The sequence below is a fragment of the Oncorhynchus masou genome, chromosome 12, assembly GCF_036934945.1.
Source record: "Oncorhynchus masou masou isolate Uvic2021 chromosome 12, UVic_Omas_1.1, whole genome shotgun sequence".
NCBI classification, from domain to species: Eukaryota; Metazoa; Chordata; class Actinopteri; order Salmoniformes; family Salmonidae; genus Oncorhynchus; species Oncorhynchus masou.
The window spans coordinates 81,176,726-81,204,672 of NC_088223.1; the positions used below are offsets into that span (position 1 = coordinate 81,176,726).

The following is a 27,947-nucleotide window of genomic DNA, read 5'->3' on the forward strand; positions in this document are numbered from 1 at the left end:
TGATATTACTATGTAAGTCAGGGCAAGACATACATGAGATTTATGGAAAAAATGTGCAAAATCCTGCACCCGCACGCGCGACTACCATCACCACCCTGGATGGTTCCGACCTAGAATATGTGGACATCTATAAGTACCTAGGTGTCTGGCGAGACTATAAACTCTCCTTCCAGACTCAAACATCTCCAATCTAAAATCAAATCTGGAGTCGGCTTTCTATTCCACAACAAAGCCTCCTTCACTCACGCCGCCAAACTTACCCTAGTAAAACTGACTATCCTAACGATCCTCGACTTCGGCGATGTCATCTACAAAATAGCATCCAATACTCTACTCAGCAAACTGGATGCAGTTTATCACAGTGCCATCTGTTTTCTTACTAAAGCACCTTATACCACCCACCAATGCGACCTGTATGCTCTAGTCGGCTGGCCCTCGCTACATATTCGTCGCCAGACCCACTGGCTCCAGGTCACCTACAAGTTCATGCTAGGTAAAGCTCCACCTTATCTCAGTTCACTGGTCACGATGGCAACACCCACCCGTAGCACTCGCTCCAGCAGGTGTATCTCACTGATCATCCCTAAAGCCAACACCTCATTTGGCCGCCTTTTGTTCCGGTTCTCTGCTGTCTTTGACTGGAATTAATTGCAAAAATCGCTGAAGTTGGAGACTTTTATCTCCCTCACCAACTTCAAACATCTGCTATCTGAGCAGCTAACCGATCGCTGCAGCTGTACGTAGTCTATCGGTAAATAGCCCACCCAATTTACCTACCTCATCCCCATACTGTTTATATTTATTTACTTTTCTGCTCTTTTGCACACCAGTATCTCTACCTGTACATGACCATCTGATCATTTATCACTCCAGTGTTAATCTGCAAAATGGTAATTATTCGCCTACCTCCTCATGCCTTTTGCACACAATGTATATAGACTCTTCTTTTTTTCTTTTTTTTCTACTGTGTTATTGACTTGTTAATTGTTTACTCCATGTGTAACTCTGTGTTTTCTGTTCACACTGCTATGCTTTATCTTGGCCAGGTCGCAGTTATAAATGAGAACTTGTTCGCAACTAGACAACCTGGTTAAATAAAGGTGATATAATTTTTTTTTTAAATAGGTCATACAGTACAAACATTGCATGATGTACTGTAAACCTAATGCTCCCTACATACTTTCGTGACGCTGTATTAGTTAATGTGACGACTGTTGCTCATCGAATGATTACAAGTTTCTAATTGCGTGATTAACTGAATCAAGCAATTATTAACTCATTGACCTGGGGCACCATGGGAAAACTAGTTTTTATTGAGTTTCTATTTCCTAAATTAACTCAAAGAATATACGAATATCGATTTTACAACAGCTGCTAATTAACCTGTTACCTCTACCAATCTCGTTCTGAACGTTGTATAGCCCGTGAATCTGCACGGACCCGGGTCTCACTAATGAATTCGTACCACACCAATCTTAGTTTAATATTTATTTACTAAAAGGCTAAAATGATGATAAAAGATACACATAGACAAAACACATTATAGGCTATTGATTAAAGCTTAGTATAACGGGCCAACACACTATGGCACGTGTTACCCACAAAGAGGATTTCAAAAGAGAGAGAAAAAAGAAAGTACACAAGAGAAATATACATTTGAGTGAATTTGTCAGCTATGTTATTCTAACCCTAGCCTTGCCCCAAACTGCCGCTCTTATGGGTCAGAATATAATGATGTAATTACGTGAGGATGATCTCCGAGGATTCTCTGCGTGGACCTTTCCGCTGTTCGATGACGCACTTCTCCTGCGCACCTCCCTGCTCGTCCTCCCGATGTCAGTGTCCTTTTTGGCTTAGGAGTCTGTTCCCTCACCCTTTTCTCTGGAAGGGGTCTTCTGAGGACAGACAGCTCTGTAGCTCAGAGCTCGCAGCATAGGAGTGAAACCCTTTAGAGGCTAGGTGGTTCGACTTGAATTCACCCGCTTAGACACAGCTTGTCATCCGTAGCTTGGGTAGGAAAGGATTTCTTTGTCCTCAAACTTGCGTTGCGTTCTGGGTTCGTTGACTTTTTTAGACCTGGCTGCAGCTGGGGTCACGTAGTCCTGCTGTAAATTCTATACTCACAGGTTTTATACCCTTGGGTCAGAAGTGGGCGTAGCTGCCTTTAGGGCAATTCTCTGGGCGTACCAAGTTAATGAGGCAAGGTACAGATATTACTCAAATCCAATTTTTGGCAACTAACTTAACATTTCATCTTCCCCAAAACAATCCCTTTGATTTGGACATTTTCCCCGCAACGTACAATGTATAAACATCAAGCATATACTAGGGAAACTCTTCATGTTAAAATGTTTTTGTAATATGTAATAACGTCATCTATTAACCTTTAATAACAAAACAAAAATGACATATTTTCAAATTCCATCTATCGTCATGACCACCATTGTGGCTGACGGAAGCCATTGTTCCAAAGTCCCTTTATTCCATGTTTAATGTTCTGAGGCTGGTTCTCCATAGTAACAGGACAAAGGAATTTGTCTGTGGCCTGAGATTTACCAGGGGCATGAGGTGTCATAAAACCCCCACATCTTCAGACTCCTAGATCTCTCCTCCTCTATTGGGGTTGAGAGATGATCTGTAGGGTTGTGGTCCCCTGTAACCTGACCTGATCAGGACAGTCATGACAATACATAGTGTATTGTAGAAGATTGTACTTGCATGGCTGTGATATGTGGTATGTGGTATGTGGTTGTCTACCTTAGTTACTCGTCACACTGGATAAAAATGCTAAATGAACACAAGGCAAATGTAATGAAAGTAAGACATCTTGTAACTGTAATAGCTAGTGATAATCTTTGGTCTTTTAATGATTCCTCAGACACTTTTACGGGATGGGCGAAGGGAGAGCACAGTCAGCACACTCTACCTCTCTGCCTCCAACATCGAGACAGGCCAACGGATCACCTGTCGGGCTTCAAACAAGGCAGCGCCCAACGGTAAAGATGCTGTCGTCACCATCGATATCCAACGTGAGTACAGCGTCCCATGACTAACACCATAAATTATCTATTCTATGGTGTTTGGAAGCAAAAGTCAAGACAGATCTGGGGTGGGGGGTGCACAGTGTGAAAACTTACACTACACGATCAAAGGTATGTAGACGACTGCTCATCGAGCATCTCATTCCAAAGTCATGGGCACTCCTTTGCTGTTATAACAACCTCCACTCTTCTGGGAAGGCTTTCCAATAGATGTTGGAAGATTGCTGTAGGGACTTGCTTCCATTCAGCCACAAGAGATTTACTGAGATTGGGCACTGACGTTGGACGATTAGGCCTGGCTCGCAGTCAGTGTTCCAATTCATCCCAAAGGTGTTCGATAGAGTTGATGTCAGGGCTCTGTGCAGGCCAGTCAAGTTCTTCCACACCGATCACAAATTATTTCTGTATGGACCTCACGTTGTGTACTGGGGCATTGTCATGCTGAAACAGGAAAGGGCCTTCCCCAACTGTTGCCACAAAGTTGGAATCACAGAATCATCTAGAATGTAATTTAATTCTGTAGCGTTAAAATTTCTCTTCACTTGAACTAAGGGGCCTAGCTTGAACCGTGAAAAAAAACGCCCATTAGTCCTCAACCACCAAATAAACAAACGTACAGTCAATAATACAGTAGAAAAATTATATATACAGCTTGTGCAAATTAGATAAGACTAGGGAGGTAAGGCAATAAATAGGCCATAGTGGCAAAATAATTACAATTTAGCAATTAAACACTGGAGCGATAGATGTGCAGAAGATGAATGTGAAGGTAGAGATACTGGGGTGCAAAAGAGCAAAAAAACAACAACAAAAAACAATATGGGGATGAGGTAGTTGGATGGGCAATTTACAGATGGGCTATGTGCAGGAGCAATGATATGTAAGCTGCTCTGACAGCTGATGCTTAAAGTTAGTGAGGGAGATATGAGTCTCCAGCTTCAGTGATATTTGCAATTCATTCCAGTCATTGGAAACAGAGAACTGGAAGGAAAGGCTGCCAAAGGAGGAATTGGCTTTGGGGGTGACCAGTGAAATATACCAGCTGGTACGGGTGGGTGCTGCTATGGTGCCAGTGAGCTGACATAAGGCGGCGCTTTACCTAGCAAAGACTTATAAATGATTGCCTCACCTGGTTCACCAACTACTTCTTTGATAGAGCTCAGTGTGTCAAATCGGTGGGCCTGTTGTGCCGAACCTCTGGCAGTCTCTATCCTTGTGCCACAGGGTTCAATTCTCAGGCCGACTCTCTTCTCTGTATACATCAATGATGTCGCTCTTGCTGCTGGTAATCCTTTGATCCACCTCTACGCAGATGACACCATTCTGTATAAATCTGGCCGAAGCTAAGATATGCATAGTATTAGTACATTAGGATATAAAACACTCTGGAAGTTTCAAAAACTGTTTGAATCAGGTCTGTGACAGTATAACAGAACTTATTTGGCAGGCGAAACACCAAGGACACACCATTCAGAATTTTTGTTTTTTTGAGGTCACTCTCTTTTCAATGGGTTTTCATTGGGAATCCAGATTTCTTAAGCAACTTTCTTGCAATTGCAATTTCTTGCAATTATCGCTTCCACTGGATGTCAACAGTCTTTAGAAATTGGTTGAGGTTTTTCCTTTGAGAAATGAAGAAGGAACACTGTCCAGAATGAGGCAAGAGGGAAGTGTACTCTTTGATAGAGGCGTGTGACCTGAAAAGCACGTTCCACTTTGTTTTGCTCCGGTATTGAACACAGTATATCCTGTCTTCAATTTTATCGATTGTTTAGGTTAAAAAATACTTGAAGTTTTATAAGGAAAGTACTTTGAAATGTTTGGACAAAGCTTACAGATTACTCATGAGAAATTTTGTAGTTATGTTGCGCGTGTTTTTCTGGATCAAACACGCCAAATAATTTGAAATTTTGGATATATATTGACGGAATTAATTGAACAAAAGGACCATTTGTGATGTTTATGGGACATATTGGAGTGCCAACAGAAGAAGCTTGTCAAAGGTAAGGCATGAATTATATCTTTACTTCTGCGTTTTGTGTTGTGCCTGGAGGGTTGAAATATGTTTGCTGGGGCGCTACCCTCAGATAATAGCATGGTTTGCTTTTGCCGTAAAGCCTTTTTAAAATCTAACACGTTGGCAGGATTCACAACAAGTGTAGCTTTAATTTGGTGTATTGCATGTGTGATTTCTTGAAAGTAAAATTTTTATTGTAATTTATTTGAATTTGGCGCTCTGCATTTTCACTGGATTTTGGCCATGTGGGACGCTAATGTCACACCTATCCCAGAGAGATTAATTCAATCTAGAATCGGATTATTTCGCAACAAAGCACCCTTCACTCATGCTGCCAAACATACAGTACCCTCGTAAAACTGACCATCCTACCGATCCTCGACTTTGGCGATGTCATTTACAAAATAGCCTCCAACACTCTACTCAGCAAATTGGATGCAGTCTATCACAGTGCCATCCGTTTTATCGCCAAAGCCCCATATACTACCCACCACTGCAACCTGTATGCTCTCGTTGGCTGGCCCTCACTCGTCGGCAAACCCACTGGCTCCAGGTCATCAACAAGTCTCTGCTAGGTTTCTTAGCTCACTGGTCACCATAGCAGCACCCACCCGTAACACAAGCTCCAGCAAGAATATCTCACTGGTCACCCCCAAAGCCAATTCTTCCTTTGGCCGCATCTCCTTCCAGTTCTCTGCTGCCAATTACTGGAACGAACTGCAAAATCACTAAAGCTGGAGACTCTTACCTCCCTTAATAGTTTGAAGAACAGGCTAATAATAGGGGTTGCAACAATTGCGGCGATCATTTTAGAAAGACAGGGTCGAAATTGTCTAGCCCAGCTGATTTGTAGGGGTCCAGATTTTGCAGCTCTTTCAGAACATCAGGTATCTGGATTTGGGTGAAGGAGAAGCTGGGGAGGTTTGGGCAAGTTGTGGGGGGTGCAGTGCTGTTGACCGGGGTAGGGGTAGCTAGGTTGGAAGTATGGCCAGCCGTAGAACAATGCTTATTGAAATGGTCAATTATCGTGGATTTATCGGTGGTGACAATGTTTCCTAGCCTCAGTGGAGTGGGCAGCTGGGAGGAGGTGCTCTTATTCTCCATGGACTTTACAGTGTCCCAGAACGTTTGGGAGTTTGTGCTACAGGATGAATATTTCTGTTTGAAAAAGCTATCCTTCGCTTTCCTAATTGCTTGTGTATACTGGTTCCTAACTTCCCTGAGATGTTGCATATCGCGGGGGCTATTAGATGCTAATGCAGTACGCCACAGGATGTTTTTGTGCTGGTCAAGGGCAGTCAGGGGCAGGTATTGGGGCAGGTAGTGTTCTTCTCTAGTTCTAGCAGGATAGAAATTGTTGGAAAGATGACATTCTATGACGGTGCCACTCTGAAAGTCACTGAGCTCTTCATTAAGGCCCTTATACTGCCAATGTTTTTCTATTGAGATTGCATGGCTGTGTACTCAAGTGTGCACACCTGTCAGCAATGGGTGTGGCTGAAATAGCCAAATCCGCTTATTTGAAGGGGTGTCCATACTTTTGTATATATGGTGTACATACTATTCATTCACAACAAACAGTTGATATCTGGCTATAATGTTATATTGATCTGTGAGAGAAGAAGCTCTTGTTCCAAAACTCATCCATTGGTCTATCTATCTGACCATTGAAATACCCTATTTATCCTATTTCTACTGCAGAATTCTACCCCAACATTGCACGTGCTAACCCAATATTTCCAATATTTCTCAACATTACTTATTGGAGTATGCCAGATTGATCCATATTAATTCCGTTGTCCATGGCTGGGTTTTCACAAACATTGTTGAAATGTGAATTCAATGAAATGCAGCACTTCCCATTCAAAGGAAAATTGGTCTGGAAGCACAATGAAAGAGATAATGCATTTGATGAAGATTAACAATGTCACAGTCTTAGCCAATGAAAGTCAATGCTAGTGTTTGCCATTTTATTCTTGCTGTGTGTGTTGCCACTGTGTGTGCTTCTCTTTTTTTCTTTCTGGAGCTCGCCCTGCCACTAAACAAAATACCATCATAAGAGATTCCTTCCGAATAGTGAAAAATGGGCCCCCTCTGTACGAAATTCAATTGTCAGATGATATTATTTGATCACAAAAATCATTTGCCATAAGCTATGGATTTCAAACAAAGGCCTTTCACATCCCTCATAGCTCCTTCAAAGCTATTAAGTATGACTAATAAAGCAGAAAATACTATTCAAGGATCCATTACTCTTGACAGCTCCATTCTTCCTAGTGCATTCTTTATATTTTTTTGTGTGTCATCCAAAAGGAATCCTTTCCCCAAGCCTGGGCACGGGGAGAGACAGAAACGAAAGCGCTAACCGATTAGCCGTTGCTGTGTGCACTGTCAGAGAGGGGCTAATCGTTTTGTCAAGCAAAACAATGGCGCCGTTTTTTCCTCTCCTTACGCAAGTCAACTGCTGTATGAAAACAAATGTTTGATTCTGCCCTAGCTCTTTCTATCTGGGTAGCCTTGAGTAGCCTGAAATAAAATAAATATATAGAGTAGAGGGCAGATGCAGCAACACTGGAGCTATAGTTGCTGTATGTCCTTGAATCAATTTGGGTAATAAGGTGAATCTGATACCGATCGTAAGTGGAGCACGTTTGATGGGAATGAACTGCACCAGTGCAGAGTTGAGGACTCCCCCCCAATACACCAACAGTGGTTGAACAATACACTCTCTATTGGAATGCCAAAGCTGTTGGAATTAATTCTCCTCAGGATGCAAAAGTGAGAGCCGATCCCCCCGCCATAACAGATCGAGAAGAGCTTGAGCGATGGGTCTGCCTTTAGCGCTTAGCATTAGCCCAACTGATTTCTCCCCTATATGCGTCTCTCGTTCCACTTTGCATCACATACAGTAGCAAAGGGAGGGGTGGATTGTTGAAGGGGGGAGTGGAAAGCCAGCAATAAGCTACAGGCCACAGGCACCCCACCTCAGCAGGTCAGAGTGAGGGGGTGGGAACAGGTGTTGGATGAATAAGTGATAACAGAGCACGGTGAGGTGGATAGGCCATGATGCTCCTGGAGGTCCTCAGGGAACCACAGACTGCCACCAGGGGCGCCATACTGTCACAGTAGCCAGTTAATATTGATGAGAGGCAGCTGTCAGTTTGGGTGGTGATGGCAGGTGGTGTGAGACGCACACACACAGACACATGCCTCAGAATGCATTGGGCAGAAGGCAGACATTGGGGAGGTGGGTTAGCACGGGGTCCATCAAGTTGGCGAAACCAATCATGTCAGGCAATCTCTCACTGCTCACAGGGGTGTTCCAATGGAGCATTATCATATTTCTCTTAGCTCTGTCCATTTGAATGTGTTCCTGACCACCTGGATATCTGTGATGATGATCTATGCAGTAGAAATGAGCATACAGGGTTATTTTATAAGCAGGTAGTTAGTTAGCTATTCTAATTGATTTGTAATTACACTCCTGCTTCTTTGAGAATTATTGACACAATCATCACTATGTACAATTTGGCTCCCAATAAGTTATCATTTGTGTTGAAATATTTGAGTTATGTACCAAAAAGTATCCATTGTTACTGCATAGTTTAAGCAGCTAACGACTCGAACACACCTACAGCATCATTGCGCAAAATGGTATGAAGCATAATCTGGATACGTGTGCAACAAAAGTTCAACATTCATCTTCTGTTACCATTTCTGTCAAGCCGTCTACAATTTGATGCATAAATCCAATGTGTGCGCAACTTTCACTGGGGATGAGGGGGACATGAACCCCCCACATTCTAAAATAAACATGTTGTCCCACCAGTTGTATCATTGCACTGTGATACAAAAAAAGCGGCATCGCTGTGCTTTAGGACCATGCGAATGCCTCCGAGCTGTCGGGTAGGCTGTTTGGCGATTTCAGCCGGCTGGATTTAGGCTGTGTGAACGCAAAAGCTTCTGACCAGCACAGCGCTGCTGTCTCTGTGTTGTGCTTGTTCTCAGAGTTGTAAAGCAAGCAGAGCAGAAACTGGCTGCTCTTTATTTGACTGATGTAGCTGGCAAGCAGCTGTTAGACGTGTATTCCCAGTGCTGAGCTAGTAGTGTAACTGACATGTAATGTTAGCTAATGTTTCATCCACTCTCGAATGAAGTTCTGTCTGAAGAGAATTAACTAGTTAGCTAGCTAGTACCTACCACAGCCAGTTCAGCTAGCCTCAAGCTATCTGCCAGATAGTAGTTTCTAACAGCTGTTGTGTGTACGGAAATGTTTTGTAGCCTTTTTGTCCCATTTCAACAGAAGTAAATTAAATTGGCTAGTTTTCGCCAGTTAGCACTAGCCAAAAGTTGGATAACGTTAGCTGGCTAACGTTAGCTAACTAACTCACTAACTTCAGGTATTAGTTTTTCCTCCATGTCACGATCGTCGTAAGAAGCGGACCAAAGCGCAGTGTGTTGTGAATGCCGTGGGGGACGTGGGAAGTCAGTCCGGGGACGTGGACCCTGCTCTACCTCAGTCTTGGCCCACTTAGGTGGCGCCTCAGGAGCAGGGACCCTCGCAGCGGGCCCCGGACTGAAGATCATCATAGAGAGCGCCACTGGACAGAAAGGCGCCTCTGGACTGAGGAGCGGCTCTGTCTGCTCCAGACAGGAGGGCGACTCCGGCATCGCCGGCGTGACAGGCGGCACTGGCAGCTCCTGGCTGGCTGACAACTCTGGCAGCACCTGGCTGGCTGACGGCTCTGGCAGCTCCTGGCTGACTGACGGCTCTGGCAGGTCATGGCTGGCTGACAGCTCTGGCGGCTCCTTGCTGGCTGACGACTCTGGAGGCTCTTGGCTGGCTGACGGCTCTGGCGGCTCCTGGCTGGCTGACGGCTCTGGCGGCTCCTGGCTGACTGGCGGCTTTGGCAGCTCCTGGCTGACTAGCGGCTCTAACGGCTCAGGACAGACTGGCGGCTCTGATGGCTCAGGACAGACTGGCGGCTCTGACGGCTCAGGACAGACTGGCGGCTCTGACGGCTCAGGACAGACAGGAGACTCTAGCAGCTCAGGACAGACGGGAGACTCTAGCAGCTCAGGACAGACGGGAGACTCTAGCAGCGCTGGGCAGGAGGAACACTCTGGCAGCGTTTGACAGGCGGGAGCACCTGTAGGGATGAGACGGAGAGACAGCCACCAGAGACTCTGGGTTCGCGCCCAGGCTCTGTCGTAACCTGCCGCGACCGGGAGGTCCTTGGGGCGACGCACAATTGGCCTAGCATCGTCCAGGTTAGGGAGGGCTTGGCCGGTAGGGATATCCTTGTCTCATCGCGCACCAGTGACTCCTGTGGCGGGCCGGGCGCAGTGCGCGCTAACCAAGGTTGCCAGGTGCACAGTGTTTCCTCCGACACATTGGTGCGGCTGGCTTCCGGGTTGGATGTGTGCTGTGTTAAGAAGCAGTGCGGCTTGGTTGGGTTGTGTATCGGAGGACGCATGACCTTCAACCTTCGTCTCTCCCGAGCCCATACGGGAGTTGTAGCGATGAGACAAGATAGTAGCTGCTAAACAATTGGATACCACAAAGTTGGGGAGAAAAAGGGGTAAAAAAAACAACAACACAGGTTTGAAACCCAAACAAAAGAGCGAGGAGTACCTCGAAAAAATACACCGGGGCGAAACTCGTAATCATCTGCACAATACAAATTGCACGAAAGCCAAGACACAGCACAGTTACTCACACGACATGGACATGGGAACAATATATCGCCAGGACAATGGTGAACAAAGGGCACACTTATACAATTACTAATCAATAGGGAATAGGGACCAGGTTTGTGTAATGACAGTACCCCCCCCGACGCGTTGCACCAGCCCTGAGGATGATGACAGGAACGCAGTGCGGTCGATCAGGACCCGATGCAGATGCTGAAGTTGTGTCGTTGGACAGGCTAGTTGCCGCTACCGAAGTTGTGGTGGTGTTGGACGGACCAGTTTCGGCGGCGTGGATGGACTGGTTGTGCCGGCGTCGGACGGGCCAGTTGCAGCTGCTGAAGTTGCAGCGGTGCCGGACGGGCCATTCCCACTGTCTCCCTTAATGGTCGATTATTCTGTCATGATGGTATAACGGGATCAGGAGACAGGCGCAGGAATGCGTAATAGGGGTTTTCAGCCCAAATTACAGCGTGTCTGTAAAGGCACGAAGACCAAACAAACACCTATACAAAACACAGGGTTGAAACCCAAATAAAAGAGTGAGGAGTACCTCGAATAAATACACGGGGCAAGACCCGTAACATACATGCACACAATGATTAACACACGGGGCAAAATCCGTAACCCTCTGCACAATACAAGTGGCATGAAAGCCAAAACAACACAGCACAAGCTCACACGACCAACGGACATGGGAACAATAACCGACAGGACAATGGTGAACAAAGGGTACATTTATACAATTACTAATCAATGGGAATAGGGACCAGTTGTGCGTAATGACACATTTCCGGAGGGATCTGTGACAAATATGCACATTTGGGGATGTCTGATAGTATTTCTGATTGTCTTAACTCTCCACCACTAATGAGCTGTGGACCTTCTCAAATATTTTTTATTCACCTCAAACAGCAAATAAACTATGTCTGTTTTTAGAATCAATTGAGAATGACAATAGTTCCTCAAAGTATTTGAACAATATTTCCAGCTCTCTCCCTTTCGATAACCACTCGGCATGAAAGGGAAAAATGTAATGCTCTGATTTAGTGGAAAGGTCATAAAAAAACTGATTGCTTCTTATCCCATGCACACATAGCCTACAGCTGTGTCTGTCCCGAGCTCACTGGCTCGGAAAACTCTGAGGGCCCCGAATATTTAATACAATGTTTAAAGTTTTATAGCGCAAGTTTTGGGGCGATCCAGTTGATAGTTGATACAATGTTCGTTGCAAACAGGCCATGATCGTTGCAAACAGGCCATGTGTAGCCAATGTGATTTATTGGATATTTATTTTTAACAGGATATTTTCCAAATGCAGGCCGCAACGTTTTTGGGTTGGCTTTTTGTAGCTTATTATTACACAGTTGGAAATGGCAATAAAAGTTACTTATATATTTGTATAATTTTCATCTAGATTTAGATAGAATATAGATTAACCACAGACAATGATTTTGAGATACAAAGACTATTATGAATTAAATTAAACTGTTCCAAGATAATATGATAATATGATAATCGTATCTGGCATGGAGATTGGTATAAACGGTAAGATAAATTGGCACTCCAAATGTAAAAGGTTACAGCAACGTCAGGAGCATAATGGAAGAATCTGTGAATGCCAACAGCAGTGGGAGATGGAGGGTCTGGGAGTTTTTTTTATTCTGACTCCCTCTCAAATAATTTGTGTGTCTTCATTGTGTAATCAAACGGCATGCTTGAAGCATCATACAAGTTCTGTCCATATAGCCTAGTTGATTTTATTAAAACCCATAGGGTGTGTCTATATAGGGCTATGGAAAGAAACAGTTGAAGTCGAATGTTTACATAAACCTTAGCCAAATGAATTTCAACTCAGTTTTTCACAATTCTTGACATTTAATCAGAGTAAAAATTCCCTGTCTTAGGTAAGTTAGGATCACCAATTTATTTTAAGAATGTGAAATGCCAGAATAATAGTAGAGAGAATGATTTATTTCATTTTGTATTTCTTTCATCACATTCCCAGTGGGTCAGAAGTTTACATACACTCAATTAGTATTTGGTAGCATTGCCTTTAAATTGTTGAACTTGGGTCAAACGTTTCACGTAGCCTTCCACAAGCTTCCCACAATACGTTGGGTGAATTTTGGTCCATTCCTCCTGACAGAGCTTGTGTAACTGAGTCAGGTTTGTAGGCCTCCTTGCTCGCACACGCTTTTTCAGTTCTGCCCACACATTTTCTATAGGATTGAGGTCAGGGCTTTGTGATGGCCACTCCAATACCTTGACCTTGTAGTCCTTAAGCCATTTTGGCACAACTTTGGAAGTATGTTTGGCATCATGGTCCATTTGGAAGACCCACTTGCGACCATTCTTCAACTTCCTGACTGATGTCTTGAGATGTTGCTGCAATATATCCACATAATTTTCTCTCCTCGTGATGCCATCTATTTTGTGAAGTGCACCAGTCCCTCCTGCAGCAAAGCACCCCCACAACATGATGCTGCTACCCCTGTGCTTCACGGTCGGGATGGTGTGCTTCGGCTTAAAAGCCTCCCCCTTTTTCCTCCAAACATAACGATGGTCATTATGGCCAAACAGTTCTATTTTTGTTTCATCAGACCAGAGGGCATTTCTACAAAAAGTACGATCTTTGTCCCCATGTGCAGTTGCAAACCGTAGTCTGGCTTTTTTTATGGCGGTTATGGAGCAATGGCTTCTTCCTTGCTGAGCGGCCTTTCAGGTTATGTCGATATAGGACTCGTTTTACTGTGGATATAGATCATTTTGTACCTGTTTCCTCCAGCATCTTCACAGGGTCCTTTGCTGTTGTTCTGGGATTGATTTGCACTTTTCACACCAAAGTACATTAATCTCTAGGAGACAGAACACTTCTCCTTCCTGAGCGGTATGACGGCTGCGTGGTCCCATGGTGTTTATACTTGTGTGCTATTGTTTGTACAGATGAACATGGTACCTTCAGGCGTTTGGAAATTGCTCCCAAGGATGAACCAGACTTGTGGAGGTCTACAATTAGCTGATTTCTTTTGATTTCCCCATGATGTCAAGCAAAGAAGCACTGCGTTTGATGATATGCCTTGAAATAAATCTACAGGTACACCTCTAATTGACTCAAATTATGTCAATTAGCCTATCAGAAGCTTCTGAAGCCATGACATCATTTTCTGGAATTTCCCAAGCTGTTAACCTACACAGTCAACTTAGTGTATGTAAACTTCTGATGCACTGGAATTGTGATACAGTGAATTATAACTGAAATAATCTATCTGTAATCAATTGTTGGAGAAATGACTTGTGTCATGCACAAAGTAGATGTCCTAACCGACTTGCCAAAACTGTAGTTTGTTATTAACCCGAAATTTGTGGAGTGGTTGAAAAATTAGTTTTAATGACTCCAACCTAATTGTGTGTAAACTTCCGACTTCGACTGTACATTATGCAATTATTGCGGATATGACCAATATTATTTTTATTTATCAAACGGCAGCCAAGCATCGATCATGGTTAAAAAATAATATGCCCCAATTAGAGGCAACGATTACCAGCTGCCTCTAATTGGGTACCATTCAAAATCAACAACATAGAAAACCAATGACTAGAACCCCCCTTAGTCACGCTCTGACCTAAACACCATAGAGAATCAAGGGCTCTCTATGGTCAGGGCGTGACAGTGCCCCCCCCCCCCCCTCCCCCCGTGACAGTGACTGCCCTTGGATTGAATATTGTAGTCTGCATTTTATTCTAAGCATTTATGAATCTGCATCTGGTCCCATAGAAAAAAGACCCCTCCAGGATATTATTTATAAAGACACGAAGACCCCTCTCCCAGTCATTCTCATTATACAGTTCCCCACCTTTCCCTCTTTTCAAACGGTGTGTTAGCTTTCATAAGGTGTGTGTACTCACTTTAATTTGTTTTGCTATTCCAGTCCATCCTTCTTTGTTCGCTATCTAATTTGCAAACTCTGCAGGTGTGTTTCAAAGAAAATATGAATCCCGCAACATCAAGCATTATGAATAGAACATCTGTCCGACGTGCAAACGTGTTTCCTGATTATAAGGCATCTGACTGTTAATAAGAAATACGGCCTTCAGTTATCTGCTGTTTTGAACGTAGAACCTAAATTCAAGACGGTTGGAACTGACAGGCTGAGGTATACTATATGGACTGACTTTGAAAGGCACAGGCTCTTGATTCCCATGAGAACTGCCATTTTTGTTTAACATAGTTATGTTTTGAAGCGTCTAAGTTGTAATTGTTATCTGTGTTGTTGTTTTGTCTGCTGTTGCTCCTGAACAGTAGCTTGTACTCCCAAACATTTCTGTCAAACTTTTTCTCTTTGAAAGATAAAAGTGTTGTTTTACCATTGCCAGTCTGCTGTCTATTATGGTTGAGCTGCATGTAATTGGAAAGCAGTAAATAAAAACAGCCACGGTAACAATAATTACCCCACTCGTCCCTGTTACTGAGCTCTTCAACAATGTTTGGTAAAAAAAGAGTGCCACTTCTTTCAACAAAGTAGGCCCCATCAATCCATCAGCAATGAGGAAGAAACAGAAACACAATGATATGGACCAGACGTCCTCCAAAAGTTGAAGAAGATATCGCTAACGACATGGGAAAGAGAGGCCATTCAAGAAAGCAAACAAGAGATGTTCCAGACTTTGAAGCTTATGTCTAATGGCTTGTCAGCCTGTTTCTTTGGTCAACCTCCATTTGCTGCCATTTCCTCGGCTAATGAGTCAGTGTTGTGTCGACAACTTCAACTCCCACCCATTTGTAAGATGGTTCTGCACTGCTCATACATCGTCAAGTCGACTCTGGAGTGGAACAGGGGCAGGTGATACTGTATTTGTATGTATTATGCATCCCCATTAGCTGCTGCCAAAGCAGAAGCTACTCTTCCTGGGGTCCAGCAAAATTAAGGCAGTTTATACAATTTTAAAAACATTACAATACATTCACATTCACAACACACTGTGTGCCCTCAGGCCCCAACTCCATCACTACCACATATCTACAGTACTAAATCCATGTGTATATATAGTACGTGTGTGTGTGTGTGTGTGTGTGTGTGTGTGTGTGTGTGTGTGTGTGTGTGTGTGTGTGTGTGTGTGTGTGTGTGTGTGTGTGTGTGTGTGTGTGTGTGTGTGTGTGTGTGTGCGTGCCTGTGTCTGTGTCTGTGTCAAGGTTTGTGTTGCTTCACAGTCCCCGCTGCTCCATAAGGTGTTTTTTTAATCTGTTTTTTTAAAATCTAATTGTACTGCTTGCGTCAGTTATTTGATGTGGAATAGGGTTCCATGTAGTCATGGCTCTTTGTAATACTGTGTGCCTCCCATAGTCTGTTCTGTACTTGGGGACTGTGAGGAGACCTCTTGTGGCATGTTTTTTGGGGTATGCATGTGTGTCCGAGCTGTGTGCCAGTAGTTTAGACAGACAGCTTGGTGCATTCAACATGTCAATAACTCTCATAAATAAAAGCAGTGATGAAGTCAATCTCTCCTCCACTTTCAGCCAGGAGAGATTGACATGCACATTATTAATATTAGCTCTCTGTGTACATCCAAGGGCCAGCCGTGCTGCCCTGTTCTGAGCCAAATGCAATTTTCCTAAGTCCTTTTTTGTGGCACCTGACCACATGACTGAACAGTAGTCAAGGTGCAACAAAACTGGGGCCTGTAGGACCTGTCTTGTTGATAGTGTTGTTAAGAAGGCAGAGAATCGCTTTATTATAGACAGACTTCAAATAAAATAAAAGAAAATGTATTTATAAAGCCCTTCTTACATCAGCTGATATCTCAAAGTGCTGTACAGAAACCCAGCCTAAAACCCCAAACAACAAGCAATGCAGGTGTAGAAGCACGGTGGCTAGGAAAAACTCCCTAGAAAGGCCAAAACCTTGGCAGAAACCTAAAGAGGACCCAGGCTATGTGGGTTGGCCAGTCCTCATCTGGCTGTGCTGGGTGGAGATTATAACAGAACATGGCTAAGATGTTCAAATGCTCATAAATGACCAGCATGGTCAAATAATAAAATCACAGCTAGAACTGTTGAAACTGGAGCAGCAGCACAGCCAGGTGGACTGGGGACAGCAAGGAGTCATCATGTCAGGTAGTCCTGGGGCATGGTCCTAGGTCTCAGGTCCTCCGAGAGAAATAAAGAGAGAATTAGAGAGAGCATACTTAAATTCACACAGGACACCGGATAGGACAGGAGAAGTACTCCAGATATAACAAACTGACCCTAGCCCCCGACACATAAACTACTGCAGCATAAATACTGGAGGATGAGACAGGATGGGGACTTCTCCTTATCTTAGCTACTACTGCATCAATATGTTTTTACCATGACAGTTTACAATCTAGGGTTACTCCAAGCAGTTTAGTCATCTCAACTTGCTCTATTTCCACAGTATTTATTACAAGATTTAGTTAAGGTTAAGGATTTAGTTTTGTTCCAAATACAATGTTTTTAGTTTTAGAAACATTTAGGGCTAACTTATTCCTTGCCACCCACTCTGAAACTAACTGCATCTCTTTGTTGAGTGTTGCAGTCATTTCAGTCGCTGTAGTAGCTGACGTGTATAGTGTTGAGTCATCTGCATTAGAATCAAAATACACCCTGGCTTTACTCAAAGACAGTAGCATGTCGTTAGTAAAAATTGAATAAAGCAAGGGGCCTAAACAGCTACCCTGGGGAATTCATGATTCTAACTGGATTACATTTGAGAGGCTTCCATTAACTTCTTATGGCTGCAATCCTGTTAATGGGAGCGATCTGACAACAGCCAGTCAAAGTGTAGGGCGCCATTTTCAAAACATCAAAAATATCATAATTAACATTCCTAAAACATACATGTGTCTCATACCATTTTAAAGCTATTCTCGTTGTCAATCCCATCAAAGTGTCCGATTTCAAATATGGTTTTCAGCAAAAGCACTACAAACGATTATGTTAGGGCTCCACCAAACCACAATAAGCACAGCCATTTTCCAGCGAAATATAGCATTCACAAAAAGCAGAAATATAGATAAAATGAATCACTAACCATGAATTATCTTCATCAGTTGACACTCATAGGACTTCATGTTACACAATACATGCATGTTTTGTTTGATAAAGTTGATATTTATATAAAAACATCTGAGTTTACATTGGTTTATTTGATTCACTAGTTCCAAAAACATCAAGTGATTTTGCATATCCACATCGTTTCAACAGAAATACTCATCATAAATGTAGATGATAATACAAGTTATACACATGGAATTATATATATACCTCTCCTTAACTTCTTATGGTATAGGGGAAGCTTGCGTCCCACTTGGAAAAAAAACAGGGAAAATGCAGCGTGGCAAATTCAAATAATGATATAAAATTAAACATTCATTAAATCACACATGTAAGATACTCAATTAAAGCTACACTCGTTGTGAATCCAGCCAACATGTCAGATTTTAAAAAGCTTTTCGGCGAAAGCATTAAGAAGCTATTATCTAATGATAGCACAATGCCAATAAAGAGGGTAGCATATTTCAAACCTGCAGGCATTACACAAAACGCTGAAATAAAATATAAAACATGCATTACCTTTGACGAGCTTCTTTTGTTGGCACTCCAATATGTCCCAGAAACATCACAATTCTTCTTTTTTCCCGATTAATTCCATCCATATATACCCAAAATGTCCTTTTATAAAGCGTGTTTGATCCAGAAAAAAAAACACAACGTCACTACAAAACATTTCAAAAGTTGCCTATAAACTTTGCCAAATAATTCAAACTACTTTTGTAATACAACTTTAGGTATTTCTAAACGTTAATAATCGATCAAATTGTAGATGGGAAAATCTGTATTCAATACAGCAAGTAAACAAACCATGCTCCTTTTAACGTGTTGCGCACCTCTCAATAGTGTAACGTTGTTCCAGGATGTGCTTCTTCTTCGTTGCACAAATGAATAACTTCAACCAAATTCCAAAGACTGGTGACATCCAGTGGAAGTGGTAGGAACTGAAAATGGTTCCTATCAAATATCCCTTGGCAAAGACAACGAGGGAGCAGTCAGAGGCAAAAAATAATAATCTGAACAGTTAGGCCCCGGGGTTTTGCCTGCTACATAAGTTCTGTTATACTCACAGACATGATTCAAGCAGTTTTAGAAACTTCAGAGTGTTTTCTATCCACATCTACTAATAATATGCATATCTTATATTCCTGGCATGAGTAGCAGGAAGTTGAAATTGGGCATGCTATTTATCCAAAGTGAAAATGCTGCCCCCTATACCTTAAAAGGTTAATGCAACCGCTGTGTCAGATTTCAAATAAACGTTACGGAAAAAGACACCCATGCAATAATCTGAGACGGAGCTCAGAACAGAAGCCAAATTAGCCGCCATGTTGGAGTCAACAGAAACCAGAAAATACATGATAAATGTTTCCTTACCTTTGATGAACTTCATCAGAATGCAGTCCTAGGAATCCCAGGTCCACAATAAATGCCTGATTTGTTTGAAAATGTTCGTTATTTATGTCCAATTAGCTACTTTGGTTAGCGTGTTTGGTAAACAATTCCAAAGTCACAAAGCACATCCACTATAACGTGACAAAATGTCCAAAAGTTCCGTAACAGTCAGTAGAAACATGTCAAACGATGTACTGAATCAATCTTGAATCAATCTAGAAAGTTGTTTACATATATCTTGAATAGCTTTCCAACTGGAGAATTAGAATGACTTCAGATGACCGGTGGAACGCAGGTCCTTCCCCTGTGAACGCGCATAGTGAAAGCATGGTCAACTCGTGGCAGTGGTGACTATTTCCTGTCTCATTCGACCCTCCATCACATTAGAGTCATCGGACAAAGTTCTATGGACTGTTAACATCTAGTGGAAGGCGTAGGAAGTGAAAACTCATCAATATCTCACTGTAATTTCATCCCCAGCAAAATTACAAACAGCAAGTGGAATTTTTCAGGTTTTTGCCTACAATATGAGTTCTGTTATACTCACAGACATAATTCGAACAGTTTTAGAAACTTCAGAGTGTTTTCTATCCAATACTAATAATAATATGCATATATTAGCAACTGAGACTGAGGAGCTGGCCGTTTACAATGGGCACCTTTTCATCCAAGTTACTCAATACTGCCCCTGCAGCCATAAAAAGTTAAAGAACACCCTCTGTGTTCTGTTAGACAAGTAACTCTTTATCCACATTATAGCAGGGGTTGTAATGCCATAACACATACATTTTTCCAGCAGCAGACTATGATCAATAATGCCAAAATCTGCACTGAAGTCTAACAAGACAGCCACCACAATCATTTCATCATCACTTTCTCTCAGTCAATTATTAGTCATTTAAAGTATTTAAAGTATGTAAGTGAAATTCTTTTGTCAATTTGTTTACTGTGAAATAGCACTGTATCTGGTCAAACACCATTTTTTCCAGAAGTTTATTAAGGGTTGATAACTGGCTAATTGGTCAGCTATGAGGTGTGTTGCGTGAGGTGTGTTATGGAAATAGGAAAAGAATACTGTTGCAGTGTTGCACCATGGCAATCATTTATTGAAGTGATGCATGAATGCAGTCACAATCGCTGAAATCGGCACCCTTTACTTGACTTTACATTGAAGTTTCCACTTTCAAGGCTGACAAAATTAAATTCTTAGTTAACCTTAATAATTAATAATTAATCCTTGCTCTTTCTAATCTCCACAAATGATTATATCCATGCTACTCGGCAGCAACACATATTTTGATACATGCTTGTATAAAGCTTCTGTGAGAACTTGGCGGAGGTCAGAAGTAGCAATAGGACTGGAGTGATCAGCAACTGAATGCCCCATCTTCTCTCACACGATTAAACTGTGGCAGCTGAACTGAACTGGCCCCCGCTGAGAGCCTAGGCCCCAGGGGAACACCCCGAGGTCTCCTCCTCTGTCTCCTGGCCCCTCCGGCGGTGGTGGTACTCTAAGAAGTAAAGTTCAGCTGAGAGCCCACAAAGAAAACTCCAGTAGGATAACTCTTGTGCCATAATAAGGTCTATAGTAACCCTCATAAAAGTGTGGCATCTTGGGATCCCTTAGTTACCCTACACTGTACTTTTATCAGTGTGGCTACAGCTCTCACTCCAATAACATGCCTGACCTGCCCAATGTGGTCATGGGAAACGCAATCGATGCCTCTGCGCTCGGACAGAAATATGTATGGGTGAACAAGGAAATGCCTTTGATGCTACCCAGAGTGCAGTATAACTGCAGTACAGTGCAGTATAACTGCAGTTATATTGCAGTATAATTGCATTATACTGCAAATACTGCATCCAAAATAACACAGATTTTTTACGACAGTAATTTGCAGTGTAACTGCAGTTACTGCATCCAAAATACCACAGTCTACTGCAGGTACTGCACTTTTAAGGCAGTTTTAAAATGGCAATCTTTTTTTGTAACGGTAGTGAACTTCTGTAGCTAGCACACTGTGCTCATAAAAAGGTGTTTGGATGAAAAAACTCACCCTGATTTATTTTCCTAATATAAAAGTGTTTCTTCAATATATAGCGAGGAGTTTAAGACCTGAGGATGTTCATTTTTCAGTGGCTGCTTTATATTTCGTACGGTTATATGGATTATTTATTTTTACACAGAGCTGGGAGTAAATTGTTAATATTTGACCTGTAATGTTAGAGCAAAGCTTCCCACAAGGCCTTTATAAGGGAGGAACGAACATCCCCTTTAACCTTATGGGGAAGTAATGACTGTCCTCTTTAATCCATCACTCTTGTAAATTAAAGTTGATTAAAGTTATTATCGATAATTCACTGGCGAGATTTGATTTTCATAATCTCCCCTTGGCCAAAAGGAATGGAAGTACGTGTTTTTACTCAAGGATGCACTTTCTAAACCTTTTCCTGATAAGTCACAATCAAGGCGACACAAGGTAAAGTGGAGGGGAGCTCCATTAGTTTCTATCAGAGATCTGCAGTGCTTTTTAAGAAAATCACAGAGAGGGTTTTTGGAGGTAGCAGCACAGAAGGGCCTCATCGTTGTTGTATAGTTGTATGTTTCGGCTGATAATTTCGCTGTGTGATTTGCTTTATAAACAGCCCGAGAAAAGCACAGAGGTACAGTAGCACACAGCGCTTGGGAGCACATTCGGCGCATTCGTCTCAACACTGTTGTTTGTTTCATTTATTTAATTGATGTGTTTGTTACTTTTATCCGGAGCTGTCCTTAATCACAGATATTCTATCAAAAGTTGAGTAAATTGCTAATGTAGCCATTAGCAAGCGAACCGAGGCTCGAATTCATCTTAATGGGAAATATCAGCCTTTACGGAGGAGAGTAATTAACAAGCTCTTTACGCTATGTTTGTTCTTTGCTTAGTTTTGTTCTTTTCTCTCCAGTGGAAATTTTACTGAGTGAATCTTTAATTAACCGGTTTAAGCACTGCTATGTGAATATGTCTTATGGGGGGGGATCAGGATAGCATCAAACCCCAACCACACACACAAACAAACAACAAACACATACACACAATCCACTTACGCTATTAGAGGACTCAATCTGGTTTTACAGACACTACACCATTTTACCATTTCAATTAACCACATGCAGGTTAAAAAAATATGTCGTAATGCACTATTTCCGCAAATTCTGCATTGTGACTTTAAATTAATTGTGGCCTAGATTCTGTCATCACATCCAGTGTTGGTTATCCCTTCCTCTCTCCCAGTCCAGGGTTCATTAGGTACCGGAATGGAAGAAAAGGGATTACCTGAACTCTTTTTTTGTCATCCGTTGCTAAATGTTTTGAAGCCCTAACGAACATGACACAGGCACAGCTGTCCTAATATGTACTCTGGTGTTGGTTTATAGACTGACCCTCTGTTCTCGCCCATGTAGACCTGCCTCTTGTCAACCTGTCTGTGGATCCCCAGCCCATACTGGAGGGCAACCTAGTGAAGTTTCACTGCTCTGCCAAGGCTAACCCACCCGTCATCCATTACAGGTAAGATAGTACACCTGCACACACCTGCAGACACACACATGCAAAAGCATTACATCTGCACCTATTTTCTTCTCCGATTTAAGTCTTTAATTTGGGTTACCCAAAATCTCCACTATTTGATGTGCTTATAATGTGTTCAGTAGGCCTGTATCCACATTAATAGTCTATCTACATTCCTCTCATGCTTATGCTTACAGGCTGCATAATGATTGTCATAGTCTCTCTTTCCAAGTTATGCATCTCTATTGGGGTATAACACAGGAAGCATCCCCATATGTTTCACATTGTCGTAGGCAGTCCGCGGTGGGACAGGTGGCTAGTTGGCGTAAAAAAGTGTGTCAAATGTACCCAGAGGTCACCTTAGCCCGTAACTCCCTGCCAGCAGCTGGCATCTCATTGATAATAGATGGGCGGGGGTCCCTGAGACTGTGGCACACATCACTGCCATCTGCCTATGCCAGTGCAGGGGCGAGCACCAACTGCATTAGGTTGGCACAGAGGGGGCACAGAGTGAACCACAATACACAAGGGTTTCCCGTGGTTTGTACCTAGTCAGTGGGTGGGTGAGGAGGTCCAAAGAGAGAGAGAGAGAGATGGGAAGGAAAGAGAGGGGGAGAGAGAATGAGTATGGGGGAGAGAGAGAGAGGGATGGAGAGATTGTGAGAGAGAGAGAGAGGGAGAGAGAGAGAGAGAGAAAGAATGAGAGAAACGGGGGAGGGAGAGAGAGAGAGACGGGGGAGGGAGAGAGACGGGGGAGAGAGAGAAAAGGGGAGAGAGAGAAAGGGTGAGAGAGAGTGGAAGGAGACAGAGAGGGAGGTGACTGGGTTCAGTGGTCTCTTTGAGGATGGTTAGCCTCTGTCCAGAAAATACACTATAGGCAAAAATCCAGCTACTGGGAAAGTGTTTGAGTCCACACAATGTTTCTTATAAGTTTAGGGATAATATCACTGTATGATTACTACCATTTATTTGCCTTATATCTCGAAGTGGTTTGGGTTTGGGATATCCCTGTTCCTGGAACATTAATTGTCATGACAATATACAATTATAGTGCATACAATAACTACAAGCTGTTATGAACAACAGAGAGCTTTGACGTGCCATCATCCAGCATATTGCGCTGCAATAAGCAAGTTAGCAACTACAGCAATACTCCAGAAACTACCATTCACCCCTTATTGGTTCCGATATTGCGAAAGGGGACAATCCCCCATATAATCGACAGTAATAGAAAAATGAGTTGTTTATTATTCTGTGTGGCAACACTCCAGGGAATTGCACACTGGTGTTTGAATTTGATTAGACAAGCTTCCCTATTTTAGCATGAAAACAAGAGTAGGGCTACGTGCCTCAGTAAATATCAAAGGCCTGCATATGATTTGGCATTAGCAGCAGTTGGACATTAAATGGAACAAAAATGTTTATGCGAAGCAACAGTGGAACATCCCTTTGATGTGAATAGGCCTGGCTGGAGCGTTTTTGCCACCTCAACAACAATGCTTTGTGGCTAATAATACAGGTTGATGGGGATGATCTGGCTCATTAGTGGGGGTTGTGAGTATGTGCACTTTGTTCAAATCAAATCAAATCAAATTGTATTTGTCACATACACATGGTTAGCAGATGTTAATGCGAGTTTAGCTAAATGCTTGTGCTTCTAGTTCCGACAATGCAGTAATAACCAACGAGTAATCTAGCTAACAATTCCAAAACTACTACCTTATACACACAAGTGTAAAGGGATAAAGAATATGTACATAAAGATATATGAATGAGTGATGGTACAGAGCGGCATAGGCAAGATGCAGTAGATGGTATCGAGTACAGTATATACATATGAGATGAGTATGTAAACAAAGTGGCATAGTTTAAAGTGGCTAGTGATACATGTATTACATAAAGATGCAGTAGGTGATATAGTGTACAGTATATACGTATACATATGAGATGAATAATGTAGGGTATGTAAACATTATATTAAGTAGCATTGTTTAAAGTGGCTAGTGATATATTTTACATCAATTCCCATCAATTCCCATTATTAAAGTGGCTGGAGTTGAGTCAGTGTGTTGGCAGCAGCCACTCAATGTTAGTGGTGGCTGTTTAACAGTCTGATGGCCTTGAGATATAAGTTGTTTTTCAGTCTCTCTGTTCCAGCTTTGATGCACCTGTAATGACCTCGCCTTCTGGATGATAGCGAGGTGAACAGGCAGTGGCTCGGGTAGTTGTTGTCCTTGATGATCTTTATGGCCTTCCTGTGACATCGGGTGGTGTAGGTGTCCTGGAGGGCAGGTAGTTTGCCCCCGGTGATGCGTTGTACAGACCTCACTACCCTCTGGAGAGCCTTACGGTTGTGGGCGGAGCAGTTGCCGTACCAGGCGGTGATACAGCCCGACAGGATGCTCTCGATTGTGCATCTGTAGAAGTTTGTGAGTGCTTTTGGTGACAAGCCGCTTTTGGTGACAAGCCGCTGCTGCGCCTTCTTCACGATGCTGTCTGTGTGGGAGGACCAATTCAGTTTGTCTGTGATGTGTACGCCGAGGAACTTAAAACTTACTACCCTCTCCACTACTGTTCCATCGATGTGGATAGGGGGGTGTCCCTCTGCTGTTTCCTGAAGTCCACAATCATCTCCTTAGTTTTGTTGACGTTGAGTGTGAGGTTATTTGCCTGACACCACACTCCGAGGGCCCTCACCTCCTCCCTGTAGGCCGTCTCGTCTTTGTTGGTAATCAAGCCTGTATACCATACAGGGTTGGGGTCAATTCCAATTCCAATTCCAGTCAACAATCTACACAAAAACCTATGTAATGTCATAGTGAAAGATTTTAACTTAAAAAAAGAATAATAAAACATTCACAAATCAAATATAGTTGTTCAAAAGTTTGGGGTCACTTATAAATGTCCTTCTTTTTGAAAGAAAAGCCATTTTTCGTCCATTAAAATAACATGAAATTGATCAGAAATACAATGTAGACATTGTTAATGTTGTAAATTACTATTGTAGCTGGAAAAGACATATTTTTAAAGAAATATCTACGTAGTCGTACAGAGTCCCATTAGCTGTGTTAGCTAATCCAAGTGTATCATTTTAAAAGGTCAATTGATAATTAGAAAGCCCTTTGGCAATTATTTTAGCACAGCTGAAAACTGTTGTCCTGATTAAAGAAGCAATAAAACTGGCCTTCTAGTTGAGTATCTAGTTGAGTATCTGGAGCATCAGCATTTGTGGGTTCGATTACAGGCTCAGAATGGCCAGAAACAAATAACTTTCTTCTGAAACTCGTCAGTCTATGGAATGAAAATGACATATCTCAGACTGGCCAATAAAAATAAAATATTAAGATGGCAAAATAACACAGACACTGGACAGAAGAAGATTGGAAGAAAGTGTTATGGACAGATAAATCTAAGTTTGAGGTGTTCGGATCATTGTGTATTTTGTCATTGTATATTTGCCATTGTTCAGTTTTTTTCAGTGTGTCACACACTTAGGTTCTTTGTGGCACCTTTTTAAGATGAAAATTATAACATCTGAATAACATACTAAAAATTGGGAAATTTGTACAGGGTAAAAGGGATATTGAAGAATGAAGGCTATTACTCCATTTTGCAATGCCATGCAAATACCCTGTGGACGCCTCCTACAACAGGACAATGACCCAAAGCACAGCTCCAAACTATGCTATAACTATTTAGGGAAGAAGCAGCCAGCTGGTATTCTGTCTTTTATGAAGTGGCCAGTGCAGATACCGGATCTCAACCCTATTGAGCTGTTGTGGAAGCAGCTTGACCATATGGTACGTAAGAAGTGCCCATCAAGCCATTCCAACATGTGGGAGGTGCTACAGGAAGCATGTGGTGAAATTTCTTCAGATTAACTCAACAAATTGCCAACTAGAATGTCAAAGGTCTGCAAGGCTATAAATGCTGCAAATGAAGGATTCTTTGATGAAAGCAAAGTTTGAAGGACAAAATTATTATTTCATTTAAAAAATATATATTTATAACCTTGTCAACGTCTTGACTATATTTCCTCTTTATTTTGCAACTAATTTTACCAATAAATCAACTATAATGGAGAATTTTAATAAGCATTTTTCTCCGGCTGGCCATGCTTTCCACCTGGCTACCCCACCCCGATCAACAGCCCTCCACCCCCCACAGCAACTTGCCCAAACCTCCCCCACTTCTCCTTCACCCAAATCCAGATAGCTGATGTTCTGAAAGAGCTGCAAAATCTGGAACCCTACAAATCAGCCGGGCTAGACAATCTGGACCCTCTCTTTCTAAAATTATCTGCCGAAATTGTTGCAACCCCTAATACTAGCCTGTTCAACCTCTCGTTCGTATCGTCTGATATTCCCATAAATTCAAAAGCTGCCGCGGTCATCCCCCTCTTCAAAGGGGGAGACACTCTAGACCCAAACTGCTACAGACCTATATCTATTCTACACTTCCTTTCGAAGGTCTTCGAAAGCCAAGTTAACAAACAGATTACCGACCATTTCGAATCCCACCATTCCTTCTCCGCTATGCAATCTGGTTTCAGAGCTGGTGATGGGTGCATGTCAGCCACGCTCAAGGTCCAAATGATATCATAACCGCCATCAATAAGAGACATTACTGTGCAGCCATATTCATCGACCTGGCTAAGGCTTTCGACTCTGTCAATGACATCATTCTTAATGGCAGACTTTCTCAAATGATTGCCTCGCCTGATTCACCAACTACTTCTCTGATAGAGTTCCGTGTGTCAAATCGGAGGGCCTGTTGTCCGGACCTCTGACAGTCTCTATCCTTGTGCCACAGGGATCAATTCTCGGGCCGACTCTCTTCTCTGTACACATCAATGTTTTCGCTCTTGCTGCTAGTGATCCTTTGATTCACCTCTATAGAGACGACACCATTCTATATACCTCTGGCCCTCCAACTGCTCTTAAATGCAAGTAAAACTAAATGCATGCTCTTCAACCGATCACTGCCCGCACCTGCCCGCCCATCCAGCATCACTACTCTGAACAGTGCTGACTTAGAATATGTGGACAACTACAAATACCTAGGTGTCTGGTTAGACTGTAAACTCTACTTCCAGACTCACATTAAACATCTCCAATCCAAAATTAAATCTTGAATCGGCTTCCCATTTCACAAGAAAGCACCCTTCACTCATGCTGCCA

General features: G+C 42.6%; 1 protein-coding gene across 2 annotated transcripts in view; it reads left to right on the top strand.

Annotated features, from left to right (window-relative positions):
* The window catches only part of LOC135550924 (kin of IRRE-like protein 3), a 267,107-nt gene that overhangs the window by 187,730 nt on the left and 51,430 nt on the right, over positions 1-27,947 (top strand). For both annotated transcript variants that reach the window (XM_064982166.1, XM_064982167.1), the window contains 2 exons: positions 2,879-3,029; positions 22,662-22,767. In XM_064982166.1, coding sequence (XP_064838238.1) covers positions 2,879-3,029; positions 22,662-22,767 — 257 coding nt within the window. The remainder of the gene's footprint in view (positions 1-2,878; positions 3,030-22,661; positions 22,768-27,947) is intronic.